This window comes from Polyodon spathula, chromosome 1 (genome assembly GCF_017654505.1).
Source record: "Polyodon spathula isolate WHYD16114869_AA chromosome 1, ASM1765450v1, whole genome shotgun sequence".
NCBI classification, from domain to species: Eukaryota; Metazoa; Chordata; class Actinopteri; order Acipenseriformes; family Polyodontidae; genus Polyodon; species Polyodon spathula.
The window spans coordinates 101,604,745-101,632,033 of record NC_054534.1 but is presented as its reverse complement, the minus strand read 5'-3'; the positions used below and the strand labels follow the sequence as shown (position 1 = coordinate 101,632,033).

The window sequence follows — 27,289 nt, the reverse complement described above, 5'->3', positions numbered from 1 at the left end:
AATAACTAAAACAGAGGTCAGAGAACCACTGGCAAACTCAGACCACAACATGGTCTCATTTGAAGTGTTTTTTAAATCTCCAAAAGTAATGACTAAAGCTAAGGTTTACAATTTTAGAAAAGCAAACTATGAAGGTATGAAACAGAGACTTACAGAAGTAGATTGGAGTAAAATAAAGAAAACACCCACAGAAGAAGGATGGTTGTTCTTCAAAAATGTAGTACTAGAGGCGCAAATCAATTATATCCCTAAAGTAGACAAATCTAAATGTAAAACTAAATTGCCAAAATGGTTTAATAGAGCAATTAAAAAAAATATTCAGCGAAAAAAGGCACTTTACAGAGCATTAAAAAAGGACCAAAAAGAAAGTACGCAGAAAGAGTACACAGAACTGCAAACTCAAGTCAAAAAGGAAGTTAGAAAGGCCAAGAGAGAAATAGAAATGAACATTGCTAAGGGAGTTAAATATTACAACAGCAAGCGAACATTCAAAGAGGAGATTACATTTTTAAGAGATACAAATGGCAAAATCGTAGATGAAGAAAAAAAAATAGCAAATATATTAAATGATTACTTTTCACAAGTTTTTACAAAGGAAGATACTGACAACATGCCCCACATGTCATCCAGTTCCTATCCAGTTTTAAATAACTTTAGCATAACTGAGGCAGAAGTGTTAAAGGGACTAAAATAAACAAATCCCCTGGGCCGGATGAGATCCTCCCAGTAGTACTCAAAGAAATGAAAGAAGTAATTTACAAACCGCTAACCAAGATCATGCAGCAGTCTCTTGACACAGGGGTGGTACCAGCAGACTGGAAAATTGCAAACGTAATACCAATCCACAAAAAGGGAAACAAAACTGAACCAGGTAACTACAGACCAGTAAGCCTGACTTCTATTATATGCAAACTTATGGAAACTATAATAAGATCCAAAATGGAAAATTACCTATATGGTAACAGGGTCCTGGGAGACAGTCAACATGGTTTTAGGAAAGGGAGATCATGTCTAACTAGCTTGCTTGATTTTTTTGAGGATGCAACATCGATAATGGATAATTGCAAAGCATATGACATGGTTTATTTAGATTTCCAGAAAGCTTTTGACAAAGTCCTGCACAAAAGTGCCTCGCTATAAAAAAGATATTGCTGCTCTAGAAAGAGTGCAAAGAAGAGCGACCAGAATTATTCCGGGCTTAAAAGGCATGTCATATGCAGACAGGCTAAAAGAATTGAATCTATTCAGTCTTGAACAAAGAAGACTACGTGGCGACCTAAGTCAAGCATTCAAAATTCTAAAAGGTATTGACAGTGTCGACCCAAGGGACTTTTTCAGCCTGAAAAAAGAAACCAGGGGTCACAAATGGAGTTTAGAAAAAGGGGCATTCAGAACAGAAAATAGGAGACACTTTTTTGCACAGAGAATTGTGAGGGTCTGGAATCAACTCCCCAGTAATGTTGTTGAAGCTGACACCCTGGGATCCTTCAAGAAGCTGCTTGATGAGATTTTGGGATCAATAAGCTACTAACAACCAAACGAGCAAGATGGGCCGAATGGCCTCCTCTCGTTTGTAAACTTTCTTATGTTCTTATGTTCTTATGTCATCATTACGAGGGCTGTTACTACCTTTAACAAACAGGATTCCCTCAGTCTTGAGTGCATACTGTGAGTGGCTTTGGCAGTAGCTTGCACAAGTGGGCATCCCTATACATTGCTACCAGCGGTAACTGCGGACCTGCGGACCCCTACTGTACTGAGCCGGTACCATCCTGGTTCCAACAGGGCTATTTGAGTCCCTAGCAGCTCAGAGTGGAGGCTTCATCTGAGGTGGTGAGCCTCATTTGAGAGGTTTGGGAGAGCAGAGACAGATCTCTTTGCCTCCCAGGAATCAACCCACTGTCCCCTCTGGCTCTTTGGACTAGGTGGCCAAGGCAACTGTTATATGCCTTCCCACCACTCACCATGCTCCTGCTGTGTCTGGAGAAAATCAGGCAGGACTGGGCCAAGGTTTTCCTAGTAGCCCGTTATTGGCCCAGGATAGTCTGGTTTTCAACCTTGATGCAGCTCCTGAACGGCCAGCCGTGGAGATTTCCCCAGGTGCTGCGACCTGCTCAGTCCAGCATGAGGGACCTTCTGGCATCCCGACCCATTGAACCTGCAGCTCTGGGTGTGTCCCCTGAATGGCTACATTTGAACCATCTGGGTCTGCCCAATAGGGTTATTGAGACCCTACAAAATGGCACAGCAGCATCTACATGTTCCCAGTACAGGTACAAGTGGGGCATATTTCCAATGTGGTGTCTACCTTGCGGGTTCAACCCCACAACTTGTCCTATCCACCTCCTTTACAGTCTGACAAGGAGTTACAGCTCAATACACTCCACCCGGTCCGGGCCCTGATGCACTACGCTGACAGGACAAACATTTTTGTCTGCTATGGGGCAAAGTCCCATGGTCAAGCCCTGTCTAACAAGACAGTTAGGAATGTCTACCAGCAGGCCAAAGACACTCCAGAAAAGCCAATTCCCCAGAATATTCAGGTTTTCAGGTCTTTAGGAGATAAACACCCATACAGTAATGATTAGATTTGTATTTCAGAGAACTGGGGTTATCAGAATAACCTATAACAGTGTATGTTTTGAATGAACTTCGGACTTTTCTGCCTGCAATCAGGCAGGTTTTTCCTGCATATGAGTCTGTAGTTCTCTTTTTTACAGAATTGTTTGTGAGGCAAACACATGGATGCAATAAATGAACTATTGTCCAGGGGGTAAAACTATTGCTGATCAATACATACTATTACCAGTCAAATCAAAATAAAGCCGCTGCACCCAGGGTCCTGGAATCACGGAAGTACATCCATCAGAGAACATTCCTTAGCCTTTATTTACAATCTGAATTATGTATTTAACATTGTAACAAACGTGTGGCTTGAGCTACATTAGGCTAAAACATACAAAATCAAGTTTTAATGAACCGAAACAGCTGAACAGGCAAGGAGCTGTAGCATTTTGTGTTGTAAATGCAAGAGTGTCTTAACCTCAATGCAACAGGGGATAAAACATGACAGAATCCATAATGACAATGTATACATTTATAGAAGGCAGAACACTGGCATGTACATTTTACTTGTGGTACTCACTGATGGGTGGAGAAAAAAAGTGCAACTGACATCTGAATGGACAGGCATATCCATATATCCTTCTCATTGGTAATTCAGTAACTTATGAAGAAAAAGCAGAATTCTACATCCAAGCGACCTATCAACCCCTCCCTGCAGGGGTAATAAAGTTTGAAAAGTACTCAATAAATACTTCACCTCAAATTAATCACAAACAAGGAAGAAGTGTAAATTTAAAAAAAAACAATTTCAATATAATTGTACCCAGTGAGTCAACCATAAATCAGGTTCTTACATTAGCGAAATTATTTTACAAAGGGGGACTGTTCCTCCCATACAAGCAGTTTTATTTCTTCTTAAAAGGTGTGTGTGTATATGTGTATGTATGTATGGCTGAAAAATAAACCATGTCAAACACAAAATATATTATCAGCTGTTCAAACGCACAGCTTTGAGACTAAAAAAAATAAATAATGGAGGCAAGCACTTTTAAGTCAGGCACTTTGCAAAAACAAGGTTCTTAAACTTAATTGCACATTTCACGCAATAACATTCTCAGAAAACAACGTTCATATCTGGCACGATTAAGACTTGAGTGATATTTCAGTGCAAAGTCAGTGTAAAAATAAAAAAAATACTGTAAAAAAATGGGTTGAGAACGCAACCACTTACAGAGCAGTAAACAAAAACATAACACGAAAAGTTGACAGTTTGCAATTCTCTTACTGCAAATAAAAAATTCACAAAGAAAATCTCTTCTGGGATCATTGATGGGTCTCAGTGGCTGTCAATTTGTTCCAGGCATTCAGAAGAGATCTTAACAGTTTGTTTTTTTTATGGAAAGATGCTCTGGAGCCTGGAGAACGCAATGCATATTCTACCAGCCAGCGTAGACAGGCTCAGCGTCCCAGGCCACGCCGTACACACGTCCCAGCGAGTGAGCCTTCCGCAGCAGCGGGGCCCGCGACACTGCCAGCTCGGGGTCAGACTCCTTCCTCCGCCTCAGGATCAGCAGGATCACGCACAGGAGCGCCACTGCGGGAAAATAGGAAACAGCTGCCCTTAACCGAAGCAATCACGTGGAGTAAAAACCTTGCAAGTTAGTGACGTAAACAATAGCTATAAAACAAGGTACCTAACCCCCCACACACGCAGTGTTTAAATTAACCTTCGTTATAATCACAGCATGTCACAAACGTTAAGTTTTTTAGATCACAGCTGAAATAGACTAGGGGAGGTCACAACAAGCTGAATTCAGAAGACCGTTCTTCTCAATGTTTTTGAATGCATTGTGTAGAAAGTAAATCAATTTTTTTTTCTTCCCTGAAGTCTACACCTTGCTCACAGATCAACACATTATAATTTGATTTTTAACGTCTGACAGAGTTCACTTTGCCAGGCTGTTTAAGATTTAATAGTTAAAGTTGCAATCACAGTAATTTTTGGTTTAGTCATCTATGTGTACTCCTTTTAAAAGGATCTCTACAGGATAGTATACAACACATAATACATTTGCTTTGTGGTGTGGTACTACAGTGGTTGTACCTGACAAATGTTACCATGTTACAACAAGCAATACAATCTCATTTCACTGTAAATCATAACATCTGGTACTACATTGTTAAAAGTTCTCATTTTTGAAGCCTTAGGCCAAAGAATGCAAGTCAATAGGAGAAGCAGCTGATTGGGTAATGACTGGAAAGAAGTAGTTCAAGAGGTGGGAACAATTGTAGCACCAGATATATTTATTATATCATGTGCATCTTTCAACACTCCTCTGTAACGAATGGAAGTGCAGAGCAGGTGAGATTCATGGGATTATTCTGTTAGCCGCAGTCACTTTAAAGAAGGTCTGGCAGTGTGCACTCACTTCCGGCTGCGATGACCAGCAAAGCGATGGTGATGGGCGCCAGCTCACATGTCCCTCCGGACTTCCTGAAGAAGGTCTCCATGCAGTATTCAGGCGAGGTGCTGCCCTCAGGACAGAAGGCATCGTTTGGACACTTGATCGGATTCACGTCAGGGCTCTGGAAAACCACAGGATTACAGGAGGTTCAAACATGTTTTTATACATTCAGCACTGAAACCAAATGGTCAAAGTGCCACCTTGACATCAGGCTACTTCTGAGACTCCCTCGTGCCTTACCAAACCAAGATCTTCCAAGTTCATTGTACTCATTGTCCTTAGATGTTTTTTTCCCCACAATGTACAGAACCCAAATACAACATTTCATTTAGGATAAACATACCATGAGCTCTCTACGCTGTTTTTGTGTGTGGTGCGTGCTGATCTACTAATCATTAGTTGTACACTTCAGCATAGGGACTATGAGCAAACATACAGGGCAAAAGTTGACTCAGAGCTAGGGAAGTGTAAACAGGAACTTCAACCATAAGAATCTTTAGAGCCAGCAGACTCTGATCAGTGTAAACACAGTACAATTGATTTTCATGTCACTTTTTAACTCAAAACTGCCTGTTAAAAGAAAGACGCTACCTTCAGCAATTAGGACTCAGTACACCCCCAACCACTTCTAGTGACATCAGCCAGCAAAGTGAAAGCCTCTGACATCGCCCCTGCAGCACAGTCCGCAAAGCAGCATTCCACACATGCCTGCTGTTGCTGTGGTGGTGGTTGTTATGCAACTGTAGTCACCTGATTATTTCAAAACGAGTGTTTTTTCTCCAAGGGTTTGGAGATTGTACACAGTTATTTTGAGTTATTGAACTCATTTTGAACCTGGCCTAAACATTTGTCATGAATGCGTCACTCTCTCTCTCTCTCTGTCTGTCTCTCAGCCCTTGTTCATGATGTAGCACAGAGCAACAGAGACACTCACGGGGCAGTAGTGTTCCTTGGGGCAAATCTCACACCTCTCCTGCCCCCACTTGATCTGGTAATAGCCGACACTGCAGATCCGGCACATGCTGTCTTTGGGACTCCTGTGCATACCTGTGCAGGAGAGGAAATTACAATGAAACAACCCCCCCTAGTCTGGAGGCAGAGCGGCCTGTGCTGGTAAAGCAGACAGTCTGTTTGCTCAGTGGGGTCAGTGCAGTTAATCGAAAATCACAGTGGAGTGCCATAGCTCCACCTGGGCTGAGGTCAGACAGCTCTTGTATTTCATTCATTCTTCATGTTTGGACTTGAGAAAAATTAGTCTGAAAGCGCGAGGCATATCCCCGATGCCAAAGCTGTAATATATAAGTAAACAGTATGTACATGTCAAAAAGTGTGACACACTTATGGAAAAGACAACAGGGCTGGAAATAAGACTCGTAGTGCATAGAGGTTTCATTAGCCAGTTTACAGTTAACAAGCTCAGGTGTGTGTTATTTAACTCATAGTAAAACCAGCAATGGTTCAAGCTGCTATGCAATTGGAGTCTTATTTCCATCCATGGACAAGTGCCTTTATAAAACCAAGATTATGATATTTCTTATCCCGTATCAAAGAATGTCCTTACCAAGTTTAATCACAATTCTATACGTGGTTCTCAACATATAACTAAAGATGGAATTGTGGCAGATGTGTTGACACACACACACATATCCAAGATATAGCGATATTCTGAAGGTGGTCCTAATCTAGTTGCATCAAAAATTGCAATTAGAAGGAATGTACATATCCTGTAACAAGGGCAGTCTATGTATAGAATAGTCTTTCACCTCTGAAGACTGGTGTTTGAATCCTTAAACATCACAACTGAAATGAGATTTGTGGGCAGTCACACAACATGCAATCATTCTGGCCTACCTAGTGAAATTTGGAGTGCTCCACTACCCAAACTACTGTAATGGAACATTGTGAAGTTTTGTCCAAAGTGGTGCTTTTATAAATGGCTGTTGTTTTTGGCAGTGGTTTGTGCTGGTTACCTGGCCGGCAAGGTGTACACTCTTTAGAGGCGATCTCCAGAGACTCCTTCCCAAGAGGACAGCCCTGGCACCGTACACAGCTTGAAGTGCTGAAGAGAGAGGGGGAAGGGGAAAAGACTCATCAGGATTGAATTTCACTTTCATGGAATTACATACTGCAACAGTAACGTGATACAATACACTTTGTAGAGAGAGAGCGAGCCTTTAACTTGATATTTATAATGACAAAATTTACAGTCTTGTATTTTGCCTCAAACCAAGATAATGTAATCATATACTTGTCTTGTCATGAGTCTTTACACAACAGTACTTGCAATAGAGAATTGCAGTATATCATACTAGAGTCCTGCGCAGGTCTGGGTTTTATGACCCGCTTCCGACCTGGATCCGCTACTACAGGACCTGACCCGAACCCACTGCAACACCGTCTTCTTACCCGCGACCCGACCTGCTTTAATAAGACCTGCAACCCAACCCGAATACGCAAGTGTTTGTCCTTAACTACTGCCTGTGTCGACTGACTATAGGATATTGCTGCTCTAGAAAGAGTGCAAAGAAGAGCGACCAGAATTATTCCGGGCTTAAAAGGCATGTCATATGCAGACAGGCTAAAAGAATTGAATCTGTTCAGTCTTGAACAAAGAAGACTACGCAGCGACCCAATTCAAACATTCAAAATTCTAAAAGGTATTGACAATGTTGACCCAAGGGACTTTTTCGACCTGAAAAAAGAAACAAGGACCAGGGGTCACAAATGGAGATTAGACAAAGGGGCATTCAGAACAGAAAATAGAAGGCACTTTTTTACACAGAGAAACATAAGGGTTTGGAATCAACTCCCCAGTAATGTTGTTGAAGCCGACACCCTGGGATCCTTCAAGAAGCTGCTTGATGAGATTCTGGGATCAATAAGCTACTAACAACCAAACGAGCAAGATGGGCAGAATGGCCTCCTCCCGTTTGTAAACTCTCTCATGTTCTTATGACTCTCATGCTCTCACATTCACACACAGATATATCTACCATTCTCCACAGATTGAGTTTATACAATAGGCTATACAACATGGTAGCTTTCTCTAGTGGTCTGGATATATTTGAACATTGTAACATATTAACTATCACTACTTACTTTACTATAAAATACAGTCCTTTCATGCCACCAGTTGAAAGGGAGCTACACCTTTGCTTTCACAGAGTAGATTTGTGGCTGTTGTATACAAAAACATAATGGCAGGTTTTACAAGCAATGAATCCAGTCACATGTTCATTATTTTCATTCACTATGACTCCAAAATAATTCCACACTTCTGATTTACCTCTTGCACTATTATCCACTACATCATATAAACCCTGTGCTGACCTTTTGTATCAGCTCGTCCATAGATATTGTTAATATCACCAAGCAGACGTGATAAAAGGATCTTGCGACAGATTAAACAAGCGGCGATACAAAGCGAGAACACTGCTCAAGTCAGCAGACTCCTCCCTAATCGCCCCCTGCTTTAGTGCAGGAAGTGCCAGCACTTTCACCTCCTAATACGTTATGTGGGAAAGGGATACAGACAAGTATGCTGAAAGGACAGAAAAAGTTTTGGCGATTCAAACCCCCCCCCCCCCAAAAAAAAAAATTGGACCTACACCGCAAACCGCAAAAAAGTTCACATTTCGCCCAGTACCCAACCTGATGCAGGACTCTGTCATACTACTAATACTATACTGCTAATGTTCACAATACACAGTCATGAAGCCAAATAGCACACGCTCTCTTCACAACAAAAGACTTTGTATTTTGTATTAAAAAAAAAAAAAAAAAAAAAAAAAAAAAAAAAAAAACAGGATTCCATCTCGTACGCACACAGAACAGCTGCAACTACTGCCTTTAAACCAGAGACACAAAAATATGATACTGATTCTACAAAAGATGTTAACTGCATAGGGTAAATAGATATACACATATTTTCACTACAGTACCTTCTAGTATTATATTCAACCTACTGATTATAATTAAGGACTACATATGAGCTTCCGTAGAATAGTACAAAACACAATTTAGATTTTTATTCATTTTGATTCTTGAATTAGATTTTGGTTAGTTTTATCTGCTTGTCATACTGGCACTAATATTTAATTTAATAGAGTCCCAATCAAAATTGTTCTGTTAGGGTTTTCTCTGAACACAAATCTGTTTAGGCCTTTGTATCGCTGCGTTATTTATGGGTGACTCGTGAATTCTGGTAGCTATATTGAAGTCTTGGCAATTAACAGCTTTGTAGACTCATTACCGTAGTTTGTGTCTGTTTATTAAAGGATGGAATATTATGTCAGATTGTAAATACACTGTGCACAAAAATGTACTTGTAGACCTGATCTCACTCTGCCCACCGAGCTATCCCTCTGATCTCACTCTGCCCATCGAGCTATCCCTCCGATCTTACTCTGCCCATCGAGCTATCCCTCTGATCTCACTCTGCCCATTGAGCTCTCTCTCTGATCTCACTCTGCCCATTGGTTATGGCTGAGCTGATTGAAATGCCTCATTTAATAAGCTGCAAGATTATTGGCTGAAGCAGCTTTGCTCGAGACTGGATTCTCATTGGTTGTAATTTTAGTACCTGCTCCAATTGGCTAAAAATGGTCATGCCTTCTTTGCACAGCGTAAGATTGACAGTTGGGAATTCACAGGTTAATCAATTCACCCAGATTTTCTGAACTGATGGACGAATTGCTTAATTAATTTATGATTTTCTACACAAACTGATTAATTAATTGACGAATAGCTTTGGCACAAATGGAGCTCTATATATTACCTCAGAAAAACACCCACGTTTTCCACAGTGCAAGCATGCCGCACATTGGAAATTTCTAAACACTGAACAGCATTCCCCATGGTTTTCCTCTTATTAATCAACATATTAAACTGCTTTCTGCACTTACTTGCAGAATGTCTCCTTTGGGCAAGGCTCACACCAGGTCGCGTTTTGCTGAGATGTGTAATAACCTATAAAAGAAAATAGGTACAAATGACTTGGTGATACTGCAGGGACCCATCCAATCTCGTTACCAATAGTTACTTCATTTAGTCGCTGGTCTTTAAAGGATCCCAGTGGTTCTACAGCAACAACATGGCAATTCCTTGGTGAGAAAGTGTTTCCTACCCTCTGTGTCAAGTCTCTCTCCAGCTTACTACAAACTGTGCCCTTGATCTGGGTCTATACTGCCGTGGATTAGCTTCGTCTAAAAACCCTTTGATCAAGTCTTTTTGTTGTCAAACAGCAGGTCTGTGGTGGAGTTGGGACCATTCCAAGTACTAACAGACCACACGCTGAGTGATCAGAGATAAAATACAAGCAGTGTTTTCAGTGGTTAGAAATCTGTTCACTTGCTACCATCTCTTGTGACATCAGTTATCATAAAGAAACATTCCAGCTTGAGGGATACATTCCACATTTGTTTATAATCATAACTGTTTCATTATATTTTAGATAGTTGTGCATTATAGGTTTTACATGCAGGATGAGCAGGAAAGATACTCTGTGTACTGGGCAAATGCGTAGAGTTTAAACAATTACAATACCTGGTGCACACCCTTTGCACACAGCGGTCCCAGTGGCATTTGTATAAGAGCCAGGTGGACAGGACTGACACACCGGACTTCCTGTTGAGCTGATGACAATAACAACATGTTCAATAAACCAGACTGTAGGAAAGATGCAAAATGTGTTAAAGGCTTCACCAAAATCACAAGACTTATGTATAAAAAACAACTAAAAACAGTACAATAAAAATAACTTAAAAACAGCATGTTGAGGTGGTTAACCTTTTACAAACTACTACATTCTGTTTTAATGATCAAATGTTATACACTACCCTTCAACACGCATTGACCACTGAAGAGAAACCATTAACAGAGAGCGTCTGGAATGACACCCCCTCGGTCCCCCATCACGGTCACCACGAACTCTGACTGACTAATAAATATCACAAAACCAACACAGGGCCGCCCCAATTGTCAGGGTTTTCTTGAGAGGCCCTGGATGGAACTGCAGAGTGTTCAGGTCAGTATTAAGGTTGGCTCACTCACAGAAGTGTGAGGTGGGGTAGGGGAGCCATCATGACACCTGCTGGCAGCATGAGCGTGTCTATAGCCAGCACCATAGTCCTGCACTTACTTTGTGTAGAAGCCCTGTGCACATGGCAAGCAGAGCTCCTGGGCAGCTAGAGGCTGGTAGTGCCCTCGGGGGCAGGGCAGACAGTCTCCCGGAGATACACAGAGGCCAGAGGCTGGACAGCATGAACAGTTCAGAGTCTCTGTGTGTTAAAAGCAGGAGAGATTGAAACAAGTTTAGCAAAACCCAACAACTACAAGCCAAACTGGTAATATGCAATCTTATGCATTACCAAATTGGTGTGTACAATATCATGCATACAGTAGGTTGCAGGTCTTTGTTCAAATGATTAAAATAGACCGAAAGGCACTGTCAAGAAATCCATCCTGGTGTTACTGCTTGGTACTCTGCATTACTCAAGGACAAAGTCAGTAAAGCTGTGCTCTTCACCATTGCTGTAGCGGGTTCCTGGGGTGCATGCCGCACAGGCGGATGTGTTCACGGTATCGCAAGCAGGAGGAAGGACGGTGGTCATTGAAGAGTTGCTGCTGTCTGTAGTGTTTGTAACCGAGGGGACGATGGTGGTCTGACTGAGCGTCACTCCTGTGAGAAAAAAGAAGAAAAAAACTAAACAAAAAGATAGAACCAAGCTGAAAATAACACTTGTTTATTGTTTAAAAGTTAATAGATAATTCAGGGCAGACAGACTAACTGTCGACTCAAAAGGAAAGACTGGGGGAATCTGCAAAGTAGTGTGTGCAGGCAAGTGTACTGGCTTGCAAACAGTCATGGATTTACAATACATCACAAGACTTCAACAGCAAAGAATGAGTGGATAATCTAGTACTTATTCTAGGCTGGGTATGTGGGTTTACACAGTGTTGTTTGTTCTTTGTCTAACATGGTGACTGTTTTGAAGCTCTTATTCTTAAATTAGATAAAAATATTTCTCCCACCAGGAAGTCATGGGGGGCCGGCTCTTCAGGCAAGTTAACTAAAAAACTGACACCACTATATGCAGTCACAAGGCTATCTAGCACATGAACAGTTTGCTTTTATAATTGCACTACAATGAAGGCATTTCTTTCAGGATTGTACTAAAAAGGAGTGTGTGTCTTTAATAACATATTGGACAAAAGCTAGCCCTGCAGGAGTTGGCTCAAGCTCACCAGGCCTTACAGATGTAGCCCAGTAAAGTGATGCAGTCCCTACTGATAATCAGGCCCCAGCCAGTGGAAACATCTGCTCAATGCAACGTTCCCTGTGGGATCCCCAGCCAAGATTGGCAAATTGCACAGCCAGGACTGGAATCTGCGCACACCTGACCGCGTGACTCACCCTGCAATGCACACAGCAAGTGTCGGTGGACCAGTTTATTACACGTTAGATAACGTGGGGTAGGACTGGGGATATTAGACATCAATAAATAGTTGATTTTTTTTTAGGGCACTCCATCTTTCTGGTGGCACTGTGTACAGATGTGGAGGAAATTTGAATTTAAATGTTGAAACTAGGGCCGTTAATTTTAGGGATTGAGCATTAAAATGTTATTTAAAAACGTAAAGCATTTAGAATATGGTCTAAATGTTTAAACATCATAAATATGCATATAAAATAAAGAAGCTGGCCTTAGTGTTTACAAAGTAGTAACTATACAGTGCAAGGTCATATATTAATTATTCCATATTTATTATATTCAATATACAGATTAGTGTTGTACACATGTAGTCTTTTACACATTAAAAGAGTAAGTAGCGGGTTCCGAGAAATATCGCGTTACACGTCCCCACGTGTTGCTACAACTGTTTAAACATACTTGCAATTTTTCTTTTCATTGTTAACATCCTGACAACTCTGTACAATTACAACTTTAAAGTCTGTTTCAAAGCTCTTTTCAAAATGTCCAGTAGTGCACTGATAACGTTAACGATCCATGATGTGGTGTGGAACAGAAGCGCCAGGGCACCTTATATATATATATATATATATATATATATATATATATATATATATATATATATATATATATATATATATATATATATATATATATATATAAATGCTTTTCCTGCAGTGATTTAGAGCACAGATCTCAAACCCCAGTGCACTAGAGCGGACATTTTGAAAAGCGCTTTGAAACAGACTTTACAGTAATGTACAAACAGTTGTCAGGATGTTAATTAAAATTATAATGACAGGTCCGTTATTTAAACAGTCGTAGCAACACCTGGGGACGTGCAACACTATTTTTAGAAACCCTGTTACTTGCTCTTTGACACTGTGGTCAGTGGGATGCTACTTGGTATGGGTTATCGGACTGGAAATTACAAGTACGTACAAGTTTGAACACCCCTAATTGTAACCATCTGGTTCTGTTAACCAGTCAAACCATTGCCTAGCCAGTGGTGCTCAAACGTTTTATATGCAGCCCCCTTTACTTGGCATACATTTTGATGCCCGCAACACTTTATACATTGGCAGGTGTTTGTTTTCCGAACTTAAAGTAAATCACATATTTTTTCCTAGATTTAACCACAAAACGTCCAGACTTAAATCAATCACTCAATCTTTGTTTTATATAGCGCCTTTCATAGTGGACCACCATCACAAAGTGCTTATCACTAAATGTTAACAAAACACAGTCTTACAAGTTTTCAAAATTGCACTTTGATATAATTTATATATGTTAAACGCATATTGTAAATTCAACATTTAAAACCAGTCTATAAATCTGTAAGCTTGGCGAGCCAACATTTAGCCGACACGTTAAATCTGGGTTTCTAATAAATTCAGTGAATATTTTATTTATTTATTTATTTTTTTTACACTTGGCGATTCCACATTTACCTAACAGATAAACCTAAAAAAAAAAAAAAAAAAAAAAAAAAACATTATCGTTCAGCAATTAAACCTGCAAAAATAAGTCTGGGTTTTCACAAAATAGAAATATTTACTTTGCCAGCTAAATCTGAAGCTAAATGAGCCCATTGAAGCATTTGATTTGGCATTGTGTGCTGCACAGCTGCTCTTACACTCAGAGCCAATGTCTCCCCTTCCCCATTTAAAATGTTCTATCTTTTAAAAATATATATCTATATTTTTTAAAGGATTGCCTCTTTAGTCATAGTCGCACCCCCTTACTGATTCCCCACACTTTGCACACCACTGGCCTAGAACACAGTTGAAAGAGAGGAAGAGGCTATCTCAGAGCCGCATGGGGTCCGCACAATATCTCCACTGTCTACAAACCACCTGAACTACCCCGACAACAATGACGACCTTAATGTCAAAAAGAGAAGTGTGTAATGCAAGCTGCCCTTTACAGCTGTGCCAACGCAGAAACTGGGGAAGTTCTTTGGGACAAAAAAAAAAAAAACCCACAGTAACCTTCCGCTAGGTTCAGCTGTTTCTAGAGTTTTGTACTGTATTCATCTGTGTTGCCAAAGTGAGTCACAAGCATGTGATTTTCATCATAGCCTCAGGGTTATGCAGCTAAGGGTTTTTCGGGCTATTTAGGAACAGAACTTGCATTACTGGTTAATTTTGTCCTCCGTTTCTCATAGTTCATGCACAAAACAGAGACCTCTGCACTTCCATTTTCTTCAAATAGAATTCCCAGTATTTTATTTTTTTTATTTTTATTTTTTACAAAATTGCAGTGTATATTTTCCAAAATACAGATGCAAGACTTACTTAAACAATGTATGATTTCAAAATACTTCCCCTTTTTATACAAACCACAAACAGTAAGTTCTATTCATAGTGCAAGTCTTGACGATTGCTCAAATGCATACCAAACCACAGTGCAAGAGCACCTGACACTGGCTAGGGGATTGTAATTGAATTAATTGAGCAACACAGCAGCACGGTGTGTGTCGTTGTATACATCTCTCACAACCACATACATCACTGTAAAGGTTCTGAATTCCCCAGGTCCGAGAGATCTGTCTCCCTCAAGCTAGCTCAGTTGGTGACCGAGCAATTTGAGATTTTCCAGTTTAGGTTCTTGTTCAAGATTACCATGAAATAATCTTGTCTCCAGTTTGTGACCTTGAGTTGCAATCATCTGTTCAAATCACCCTTATTACTTTGCAGGGTTTTGGTCTATAGATGTATAGGGGGTGGGGCATGCAGATTTTAATTTAGAAAGTATATTTAACTTCAAATAGCGATCAAGGGTTAGTCTGTTTGCATCCAGCCTCAGCAGTTACACAAATGTGAACAATGAAATCACTCACACTGTAAATCACAAAGTCATTCTAAATAAATTAGATCAAGTTACATTAACTTAAATTCAAATGTTATTCATAACACTCATCCATTTCAAGTTACTTGAACATTCACATTTACTTTAGTTGTTCAAACGCAAACGGTTTAAGTAGAATCAAGGGACTAGATTCCCATCGGCCCTTGCGGGACTTGTACAATTTATTTTTGGAATTGTTTGTTGTTTATTGTTTTGTTGTTTGTGTAGGTGCGGTTGCACAAGTGTACTGTCTCTGCTCCCTTACATGTGTTCTCCTTGTGTTGTGTGTGGCCACCCCTGTTCTGTGTTCAGTCTGCGGATGTGACCTCCCTCCCTTCCTCTGTCTATATCTCTGCATCTGCCTGGTTCCAGCACTTGTAAATGCTGCACTGGGAGCTAATAAAATTACCTGTTGATTGCAGTCTGTTGCCTCAGCTAACTTTTTACTGTTTAAATGAAATACAAATGTTCAAACTAACTTGACTATTAAAAAGTAAACCTAACTCCAATGGATTAAGTTACATGGATGTTAGGAGTTTAATCAGCCCCAGTGAATGTTGTCGTAATGAAAACTAAATAAAGTAGCTAAACTTAGTTTAACTTAGCAGTGAGTTTACTAAACTTGACTTATCAGGGTTTACAGTGTAGCCAATACAATGGCCGAAAAGTTTGTCTACTTGGCAACACTGATGAAGGAATTGTCTTGGAGTAAATTAGAGAAAACATCCACAGAAAAAGGATGGCTAGTCTTCAAAAATGTAGTACTAGAGGCGCAGAACAATTACATCCCTAAAGTAGACAAATCTAAATGTAAAACTAAATTGACAAAATGGTTTAATAGATCAATTAAAAAAATATTCAGCGAAAAAAGTACAAGGAACTGCAAACGCAAGTCAAAAAAGAAGTTAGAAAGGCCAAGAGAGAGATAGAAATGATAATTGCTAAGTTCCAAAATGTTTTTCCAATATTACAACAGCAAGAGAACATTCAAAGGGGAGGTTAAATGTCTAAGAGATACAAATGGCAAAATCGTAGATGAAGAAAAAAAAATAGCAACTATATTAAATGATTACTTTTCACAAGTTTTTACAAGGGAGGATACGGACAACATGCTCCACATGTCATCCAGTTCCTATCCAGTTTTAAATAACTTTAGCATAACTGAGGCAGAAGTGTTAAAGGGACTAGGAGCTCTTAAAATAAACAAATCCCCTGGGCCGGATGAGATCCTCCCAGTAGTACTCAAAGAAATGAAAGAAGTAATTTACAAACCGCTAACCAAGATCATGCAGCAGTCTCTTGACACAGGGGTGGTACCGACAGACTGGAAAATTGCAAACATAATACCGATCCACAAAAAGGGAAACAAAACTGAACCAGGTAACTACAGACCAGTAAGCCTGACTTCTATTATATGCAAACTTATGGAAACTATAATAAGATCCAAAATGGAAAATTACCTATATGGTAACAGGGTACTGGGAGACAGTCAACATGGTTTTAGGAAAGGGAGATCGTGCCTAACTAACTTGCTTGATTTTTTTGAGGATGCAACATCGATAATGGATAATTGCAAAGCATATGACATGGTCTATTTAGATTTCCAGAAAGCTTTTGACAAAGTCCCGCACAAAAGATTAATTCTCAAACTGAACGCAGTTGGGATTCAAGGAAACACATGTACATGGATTAGGGAGTGGTTAACATGTAGAAAACAGAAAGTACTGATTAGAGGAAAAACCTCAGAATGGAGTGTGGTAACCAGCGGTGTACCACAGGGATCAGTATTAGGTCCTCTGCTATTCCTAATCTACATTAATGATTTAGATTCTGGTATAGTAAGCAAACTTGTTAAATTTGCAGACGACACAAAAGTAGGAGGAGTGGCAAACACTGTTGCAGAAGCAAAGGTCATTCAAAATGATCTAGACAAGATTCAGAACTGGGCAGACACATGGCAAATGACATTTAATAGAGAAAAGTGTAAGGTACTGCACGCAGGAAATAAAAATGTACATTATAAATATCATATGGGAGATATTGAAATTGGAGAAGGAATCTATGAAAAAGACCTAGGAGTTTTTGTTGACTCAAATGTCTTCATCTAGACAATGTGGGGAAGCTATAAAAAAGGCTAACAAGATGCTCGGATACATTGTGAAAAGTGTTGAATTTAAATCAAGGGAAGTAATGTTAAAAACTGTACAATGCACTAGTAAGACCTCATCTTGAATATTGTGTGCAGTTCTGGTCACCTCGCTATAAAAAAGATATTGCTGCTCTAGAAAGAGTGCAAAGAAGAGCGACCAGAATTATTCCGGGCTTAAAAGGCATGTCATATGCAGACAGGCTAAAAGAATTGAATCTGTTCAGTCTTGAACAAAGAAGACTATGTGGCGACCTAATTCAAGCATTCTAAAAGGTATTGACAATGTCGACCCAAGGGACTTTTTCAACCTGAAAAAAGAAACAAGGACCAGGGGTCACAAATGGAGATTAGACAAAGGGGCATTCAGAACAGAAAATAGGAGGCACTTTTTTACTCACAGAACCATGAGGGTCTGGAATCAACTCCCCATTAATGTTGTTGAAGCCGACACCCTGGGATCCTTCAAGAAGCTGCTTGATGAGATTCTGGGATCAATAAGCTACTAACAACCAAACGAGCAAGATGGGCTGAATGGCCTCCTCTTGTTTGTAAACTTTCTTATGTTCTTATGTCTAAACCACTTATATACTTCACTTCAGGTTGTTTTTCTCTATAAATTCTGTAACATTAATGTGGAATGTTCTCCTTTAAAAAAAGAAAAATTGGAAGACCATAACATCTATTCTCTCTTGCATGTCCCATTCCAGCCATGGCTACAGTAGGGTCCCTTTAGTTAGTTTTTACTGAAGGTTTATAATTGTGTATGTGTCAATATAATTAGTGCTACCACAATACTGTGCTATGTTCTTGCAATCAAATTTACTGTTGTACTCGTTGATCGAATACGTCAAAAGCTAACAGAAACCTATTGTATGGATTTTTAAAGCAAAGTTACCGAGAGGTTGACAGTTATAGCAGTTATTTAAAGTGCACCAGGGCTGCAGAACAGTTCTGTGCACACACACGCAATATGCGCTGAAGGATTTGGTCGGGACCCAACATTTTTCTAGCTGCGATTTTCTGGGAGTGGACAGGAACAGTCATGTCAGCATCAGCTGCCGTGAGAAACCCCCTTCTTAGCTGTTTTGTTGCACAGCTAATGAAATCTCTTGCCAGATTCAAGGTCAACTAGAATTATTACAGTAAGCCTAGCCTATAACCTCTGTCTTTTGTTAATTATAATGTATTGGTTCTGAAAGGTTTGGAGTCTGTGCCTGAAGATTTTAGACATTCTGCTACCTTGCTATGGACCTCATTGGGACTTGAACCCAGGACTCCAGAGGTGAAAGGCATGACCCACTAAACCTGATTTTCTAGCCAGATAAAGTGTATGCCTAGAAAACGTAACATCCATTAAAATGACTGTGTCTGTTGCATTGTCCTATTCACTGCTGGTTACCTGTGACTGGAAACAAGATGTACTTGAATTCTGTACGCTGCCAGGATTATTTGCAGGAATTTCAGGGTTTGGAGCCTTTTTTAGTTTGTCAAGTTTGAAATAGCAACTAGTAGGTCTGGGAGAAATATTTGAATACATGCCTACATTATTTTATTCATAAAACAAAATTTACAAATGACTATCAAAAAGACACAGAAAATGTAATCTCTAATTCCGGTGCCTCATGTTAATCTCAGTGGAAGAAAATAATTCAATAAACTAATAAGGGCCACTGAATCTGGACAGCTGTAGATGAAACCGGTGACCAGCTAAAGAGTACAAGTGGTAACCTTTCACTGACTGCTCTCAGTTTGACCGTTACTTACTGCACGCCTTTAACAGTTAGAGAGAGTGCTGCAGTTATCATGCACTAAGGAGAGGGCACAGCAATAAGGCACATTTCAGTCCTCACGGTGGCGTTTGAAACAATGTTCTATTTGGTAGTTTGTGTGAATAACAGCCAAACCAGCACTCTACTAGCCACCATATAGGCCCTTTTAAGAACATTAAAAGGAATTTGTATTCATTTTTTTTTTTTTTAAACCTGATTTTAAACTACGGGCATGGTTAGCTACCCTTTGAGAATAAAACAAAATGACACTAATCGTAATTCTACAAAAAACACAAATTCCATTCCTCACGCTAACACACACACACACATATATATATATATATATATATATATATATAATATATATATATATATATATATATAAGAGAAAGATTACTCTGCGGCACGACTGGTGTTTCAGAATTGTTACGAGGGCAGATACACACTAACTAAACGATAAAATCGAGTGAATTAAAGAACAAAGTAATTTCGTTATAGGATTACTGACGAACAAAACAAAGTAAAGCTTTTAATACAAATCTCAGGACCTAAACGGAAACAAATCTGCTGGGAGCAGCTTTGTTTTACTGTTTTTAATTTTCAGAGTAAAACAACCCCAATAAAAGTTTCTCGTTCTAGTGAACTTGTCACTGGTTTTTACCATCTCGCTGTGTGGTTTAGTTACCGTCCTAACATGTTTTGTTTGTTTGTTTTTAAAGGAAACCTTTATTATTATTATTATTATTATTATTATTATTATTATTATTATTATTATTATTATTATTATTAACATGCTTGGATAATAGATCTACACTCCACGAAAGAAATTTTACATTTTCAGTTAGAAAAAACACAGCACTCACCTAACAAGCAAGCAGCGGCTAAAACTGGACACCACAACAGGCTATGGCGCTTCATTTTATTTGTGAGATGTTTAACTGTTAAGAAGACAACCGCAAGAAATCACTCAATCCAAGTTTCAATCCAACTTCTGTGCAATGGTAAAGTCACCACTCCATGAAAGCGAGTACAGAATGAATGCGCGAACGCGTCTGTCTGTTCTTCTCCACCACTGACGCCGCACACATCACGTGATTATATAACGTAACTAATTCAAGACGTGTTTCTGTGAGGCTGTATTGACTGAGTCGAGACACTCGCCGGGAGAAGCGGAATGATTACACTATGTAACACAATTTTTGTTCCTGGGTAGTAAGTGTTGCTTCTTAATTGCTTATGCCTCAAAAGTATAGAAAATGGCTATTATTCCCCACAGACTTTGCTTTGATATATATTTGCAGTGATATTTCAGAATATCACTATTTCCAATGGGAAAACGGGCAAATATGTGTCTTTTCGTTCACATAAAATCAGAAAAAAACAACGTATTTGTACTAAATTAATACAAAAATGAAAATTTACTGTAAATTTACAGTATAATCGTAAATCTCGAAAAACTACTCACTTCTAAATCTTTTGTAGTCATTTTTGTATTACTTTAGTATAAATACATGTTAATTTGGATTCATATGTTGTTTTTTTCTGACTGCGAACGAAAAGACACAAATTCGCCCGTTTTCTCATTGGAAATAGTGATATTTTGAAATGTACCTGTCCTGGTCACAAAAGCAAAGTTTGTGGGGAATAATAGCCATTTTCTATACTTTTGAGACATAAGCAATTAGGAAATAACACTTACTACCCAGGAACAAACAAACAAACAAACAAATAAATAAATAATTGTTACACGGCGTAATGCATGGCTGTACTGACTGCATTTCTCAAAACATCATTTCAATATAATTACATGTTGTTTCTTCGAAATAAAACTTTATTATTATTTTTTTTTACCCAATATAATAACATAGTACACAAATACTTTGTTTTCAGCAACACTTTAACAAAGTAGACATTATGACTATTCATGTGTTGGTAATAACCTTTTTTTTTTTAAACCGTTTGTTCATCACATGTTCAGACAGAAAAAAGAAACCCCTTTACCAAATACCCCTTAAAATTCCAACAGTATTCTCTTACATATATGTGTTGTGTATTCTGAGTGTTTGACTCTTATAGACAATACAACTTCTAGATTATGTAATAATCATAATAGGAAACATAACGTAAGTCATGTCAGATCAAAGCAGTTCACAGTATACCTGTAAGGGCATGTGTAATTGATGCAGAAGTCTAAAGTGTCCTTTTCATTTTTTACATTTTGCTTGATAAAGTTGGATATGGTACAAAAATGTAAGATGCCCCCTTTTGACTCATGCACCCTGAGGCTGCTATTAAGCTCGAATCATGCATACTGTGAAACAAATTGATCACTCCCTAATTAAATGAAAAATTCAGTTTTGAAGGGCTTTAATTCTTAGATCTTTATTTTACTAAGAGTGCATCATTTAAAGCTCCCCACAATCACCTTTACCAGATCAGAAACACATCTAAAATGTAATACATTTAAACTATATCCATTATGAAAAACAATTCTGGAAGACATGCATGATTTTACACTAAGATCCTCAAATCAAATGTTTATTTCTCATCTAAAAATGTTACTTATTATTTTCCAGCTTTGCTAAAAACTGGAGAACTGGTTACCCCTGGTCAGCGGTGGTCCCTTGCCGCCGACTTTTCCTCTGCTTGCTTGTTTGGTCTGGGGTGGAGGGCAGCATTCAGGCCCAGTTGCCCCAGTAGGCTGGGAAGGCCACCTAGGGCGCTGGCGATAGGCAGGAAGGTGCGAAAATTTGGAAGCAACCTCCGTGGCCTTGTGGCACCTCTCAAGGCTCACATCAACAGTCGCTCCGAACGTCTGCCCCGGTGTTATAGGGGCATCCAACAACGCTGCCTTCTCTGTCTCTACGACCTTGGCTTGAGTCAGCCAAAGATGTCGGCGAGCAGCCACCAGCGCCGCTAGAGACCTCCCTCATGCCTGACCTAGCTCCCCCATCAGGTCAGTCATCGTTCCTGTCACCACCTGAAGCTCCCCCACATCTGTCTCCATTGCCCTTTCCTTCAGCCTCACCGCTAGCTGTGACTGGTAGAACACCAATATTGCCGCTCTTACTGACAACGCCGCTGAAGCATATACCTTTTTAAGCATGGTGTCAGTTGTCCTGCATGGCTGAGATGGGCAGGTAGGGTCTTTATCCCCTCTGGTGAAGGTGGATCCTTGCACCAGCACCGTGATCATGTCCCCAATGGGAGGGCCTGGAACTCCTCCCTCTGAGATGTATGTGGTATGGGCGGTATGGAGCCCCCCGCTGTGGCCTGCCCGACCAAAGTGGCATGTTCGGACAGGTTCCAACCTTGAAGATGTAAGACAGCTTGCCAGGGCTTGGGGGTCTAGGTGGGGCCGGAGACGGAGAGCGGGAGTGGGGAATGTGGGGCTGCCCGGTAGCAGGGAGCAGTCTACCCTGAGCTTGCAGCAGGGTCTCCAGCATAGTTTGCTGGCCTCTCACTGTCTGAGCAAGCTCCTCGAAGTGTCGCTCAGCCAAGCTTTGACATTTCTCAGGTGACTCAGAAGCGGAGTGCTTGTGTCTACGAAGGGAAGGAGAGCGGTACCTCCGTGGCGATCGCCTGCCTCCCGGTAAGCACCCTCTCAAGTAGTGCCGCCTTGGCGATGTCCACCGTGATTCTACTGAGGGGCGCCTACGCCTCCGCACCGGTGGTGGGGAAGAAGAGGGTGACACTGGAGGACGCCGCTGCGAGCTTGCAGGGTCACCCTACAGCATCACAATAGCTCACACGACTCAGAAAACGGTACATTAAACTACACGAGGTAATAGCAGAGAATAAAAGCTTAGTGTCAATCTCTGAAAAGGAATCGAAACCAACTCTAATCAGTAGAGTCTATCGAAGCGAGACTAAGGCAACTAGCAATCTCAAAAACATTTGTAATAATGTAGCTTACCGTTAGGAATCCAATTTGTAGGTGGAAACTGTACCTCTCAAAATTATGGAGACTGAAGTAGAGAAATCATAAACTCACCCAGCAAACAGCACAGTATAGATGCATATGTTTGAATTCCATAGAATCTGTGATTGCTCTTTAAATATATAGCTTATTAGCCATGCTAATGCCTGTAATAGTGATAGACATTATATACAAATGTATGTATGTGTGGAAATTTCATATCCCGAAGCACAAAAATATGTGAATTGCTTCAAAGGCCAAATATGAATGAAAATGGCTACGTTTTGCGATAAATTTGACAGGATTGCAATGTGCAGAATGTTTCCATTACATTACATTGTCGTGCAGTATTCCAATACTGTGCAATCACTCATAGCTCTTGTGTGTTTCTGCTGGATTGGTAATGAATGTGGAGGTGGTTTTGAGAGGCACAAACACATTTGCAATTTAACCAAAAAACTGCTATTTTCCAACTTCGTGCAACTGTTTTGTGCCGTGTTGGAAAATATCAATTTTTGTGAAAAAGCACAGATTTTGCGAGGGGATTGCGCATTGATTCGAATATCTGGGCCCATACCTACTGTCAAGCATGGAGGTGGTAATATCCTTCTATGAGACTGTTTTCCTCTAATGGCACAGGAAATCTAGTTCCAAAACATGATAAAAATGATTCCCTAGCACGCCAAAAGATATTGGCCAATCATCTGAAACCCTACGCTACAAAGCTTGGTTTAAAGCACAACTGAATGTTCCAACACAACAACGATCCAAAGAACACATCAAAATCTACTTCAGAATGGTTAAAGAAGAATAGAATCAGGGTTCTACAACTACCTAGTCAAAGTCCTGATCTAAATCCAATTGAGAATCTTTGGTATGAGTTGAAGAAGGCTGTGTACAAGCGAAGTCCTCAGAATGTGAATGAACTGGAACAATTTTGTGTTGAATAATGGTCAAAAATCACTAAAGAGTCATGCCAAAAGCTCATTGACAAACATCTAATCATTTAAAAGAGTTTTGCAAAAAAAAATGCTGAAATAATTTTTTTCAACATCCACAAAAGCAAAACTTTTGCTACAAAAGATTTTTCCTATAATTATTTGTTTTTGAAAAATTATGAATTTCCATTGGGTATGTAAACTTTTGACTTCATCATATCAATAGTACGAAGGTCACTCTTGAAATCAGGGCTTAAAGGACGTGTTGCAGTAAGAACACCTCTGTTAAGAAAGGGGAACAAGACTAAAACGCTAAAATATGCACAAGAACACAGAAATTGGACTATAGAACAATGGTCAAAGTTGTTGATGGATGGACAAAGACGCCTATGCCTTCCGCCAGTTCTGTTGTCAATTCAACAGTTGTCTTCTTTCTATTCCTTAAGGATTGTTATTCACAGTAGAAAAAATGCAACATGTCTAAAGACCTTATCACCTTCGAAACTCATTTAACAACTACGGGTATTCCGTAGTCTCAGAAGTGTTACGTTGTACAGAATTCCTGAAAACGTGTCGTCACACACACCACACAGTATATATATATTATATATATATATATATATTATCGAAATATATATGTAAGTAATGTTTTAGCTTTATTTATTTATTTACAACAATTACTCCAGTATTTTGGGCTTTGCTACTGGAATGACCATGAGCTGTAGACACATGGACTGTCTACAGTAGTTTCTTCTGTAGTGAAGCTCAGTGACTGAAGTTACCACAAGGACTCATCAGATGGCGCAAAAAAAGGAGGAATAAAACACTAGGACACTCTCCATCTCTATATTGCAGGTCAGCAGCACTGCGTGATCTCTTAACTGAGAGATTTGAATGCATGCGACTAGGTCAAGAGCACTGCTGGGAGTTTTGAATACATGTGACACCTAGTGGTTACGTTGGTTGCTTGCGGTTTGTTCATTATTTTCTTTAGCTTTTAGTGTGGGTGTAAATCATTGCCTTGAAAATTCTGCGTTTGGTACCTGGAGACAATGACTAGGCTGAAAACTAGTTTAAGGTCTTTGACTAATTTACTGTAGGGATTGTGTGCATCTCTGAAGTAGCTTAATTTTACTGAAGGTGTTTATCATGAAACCACAGAAGCAGAAATGCAAGCTTTTTAAGTCGATAATTACTGCTCAAGTTGAGTCTACATAGGTACTGCATGATGCAGCTGAAAGCCCTACTTGTATTTCAAGTAGGGCTTTTAAAACAAAGAGAATGGTTTGCACTTGATAACTCTTTCAAAATGAGAACTTAAGCTAGATTGATTTAATTTCTACACCCTCGAATGTCAAGTCGTGTGCTGAATGACACTGTGGCCGCCCAGGACACCAAAGAGAAGGAGAACGACATTCATCTAAAGGGCTTAGATACCAGTGTAATTATATTTAAAAAAAAAAAAAAAACTCTATTCCCTACAATTAGCTGAACCACTTAGATAGAAAAAACACTAAATAACAAACATGAGGTCTTGATTGCTCCAGCTTGACATATGATGGACTGTGAAGCTGTCACACAAACTCAATGCTGCACTGTCCAAACATCCGCTACCTTTATGCATTTGCTTTCCTGGCAAGTGTTTTCTTAGGACAGTTTCAATAGAGAAGCTGTCAGCATTGACAGAGGATAGACATTGCCTTTCAATGCCACAGCCAGCCGCTTTGACACCAAGGGCATTTATTTCATGATTTAGTAGTGTATGTTTCACAGGTAGTCTATTGCCTGTCAAGTTTGACAGCCTCAGTACAAACTCATCCTGAGAGCTACATGTGCCCAGAGTGCAATAGGGATGCAATGAATCCCATACTGGTACTTTGAAAAATAACAATACAACACACATTTTTATATATATATATATATATATATATATATATATATATATATATATATATATATATATATACATATATATATATATATATATATATATATATATATATATATATATATATATATATATATATATATATAAAAATTACTGTAGATGTAGAAGCATTGGGAACCACATTTCAAAACCGGTCACAATGCTGCTGTTAAATCATCAATATGTTTTTACGAACAAAAACAGCATCCCTTAGGGCACAATGTAAAGGAGTCATCTGTATCATTGATATGCCCAGACTTTAAAAACAACGAGGCAGTAAAATTGCTCATTTTTACTGGACGCACCTGTATTGGAATTTCATGGAATATAATTGCAAGGTCGGGGTAAATTTGTTTTTCAATTCAAGTTCCTTTTTAAAATCAATTCACCTTTGAAGGAATTGAAATTGATATTTTAGAGACAATCTAAAATACTGCTAATTGCAATTTTGATCGATGTGTTGGAGCCAATTAAAAGGGAAGGGGACATTGATTTTCAAGAAATTGGAATTGAAAAAACATCCCCAGGTGTTGCTACAACTGTTTAAATAACGTACCTGTTATTTATCTTTCATTGTTAACATCCTGACAACTTTTTACACTTAGAACTTATCTATTTCAAAGCTCTTTTCAAAATGTCCGCTCAAGTTAGCAGACAGTGCAAGGATTATTGGCCACATTGTCAAACAGGTATTACAGCAATAACGAGCCATGCCGTGGTATAGAACAGAAAAGCCAGGGCACTTAAGTATTTTTGGTTTTGTTTTTAAATCACTCTTCCTGCTGTGATTTAGAGGACAGATCTCAAACTCCAGTGCACTAGAGCAGACATTTTGAAATGAGCTTTGAAACAAACTTTAAAGTTCTAAGTGTAAAAAGTGGTGAGGATGTGAACAATGAAAATAATTTTTTTTTCTTAGTACGTTTTCTTTTTTTCTTCGTACGTTATTTCATTTGTAGCAACATGTGGGGATGTGTAACGCTGTATTCTTCAGAACCCCGCTGGTTCTTTGACCACCCCCAAATTAATCTAAAGGGGCTACTTCGATCATCCCGTGGAAACTAAAACAGGGGGGGGTTGTTGTGTTTTTTTTTTTTTTTTTTGGGGGGGTGTGGGGGAATTTGGCGTCAACATTGTCCATAAAGTTTCAGAACCCCGCTACTTACTCTAAGAAACGTAAAGTTTTACAACCTCAATCTGGAATCAACAGTCAGTCAGTGGGGAAAGTCACTAAC

The 27,289-nt window shown here is 39.4% G+C and overlaps 1 protein-coding gene across 1 annotated transcript; it reads right to left on the bottom strand.

Moving 5' to 3' along the window:
• Positions 1 to 2,871: 2,871 nt before the first annotated feature.
• Positions 2,872 to 20,323, bottom strand: si:dkey-21a6.5 (tumor necrosis factor receptor superfamily member 9). The gene is made up of 9 exons (XM_041268067.1): positions 20,134 to 20,323; positions 11,557 to 11,709; positions 11,170 to 11,308; positions 10,575 to 10,663; positions 9,935 to 9,998; positions 7,001 to 7,089; positions 5,965 to 6,077; positions 4,995 to 5,151; positions 2,872 to 4,159 (listed from the first exon to the last, which is right to left on the bottom strand). The coding sequence occupies exons 1-9, from the start codon at positions 20,186 to 20,188 to the stop codon at positions 4,002 to 4,004; spliced, it is 1,017 nt and encodes a 338-aa protein (XP_041124001.1). The 5' UTR covers positions 20,189 to 20,323; the 3' UTR covers positions 2,872 to 4,001.
• Between the last annotated feature and the right edge of the window lie 6,966 nt (positions 20,324 to 27,289).

Excerpts from the sequence above, each read along its gene's own strand:
- si:dkey-21a6.5 (XM_041268067.1), bottom strand. The coding sequence starts at position 20,188 with ATGAAGCGCCATAGCCTGTTGTGGTGTCCAGTTTTAGCCGCTGCTTGC. Across the intron at positions 11,710-20,133 it reads AGCCGCTGCTTGCTTGTTAG|GAGTGACGCTCAGTCAGACC; the intron begins GTGAGTGCTGTG and ends TTTTTCTCACAG. Across the intron at positions 6,078-7,000 it reads GTGTACACCTTGCCGGCCAG|GTATGCACAGGAGTCCCAAA; the intron begins GTAACCAGCACA and ends TCTCCTGCACAG.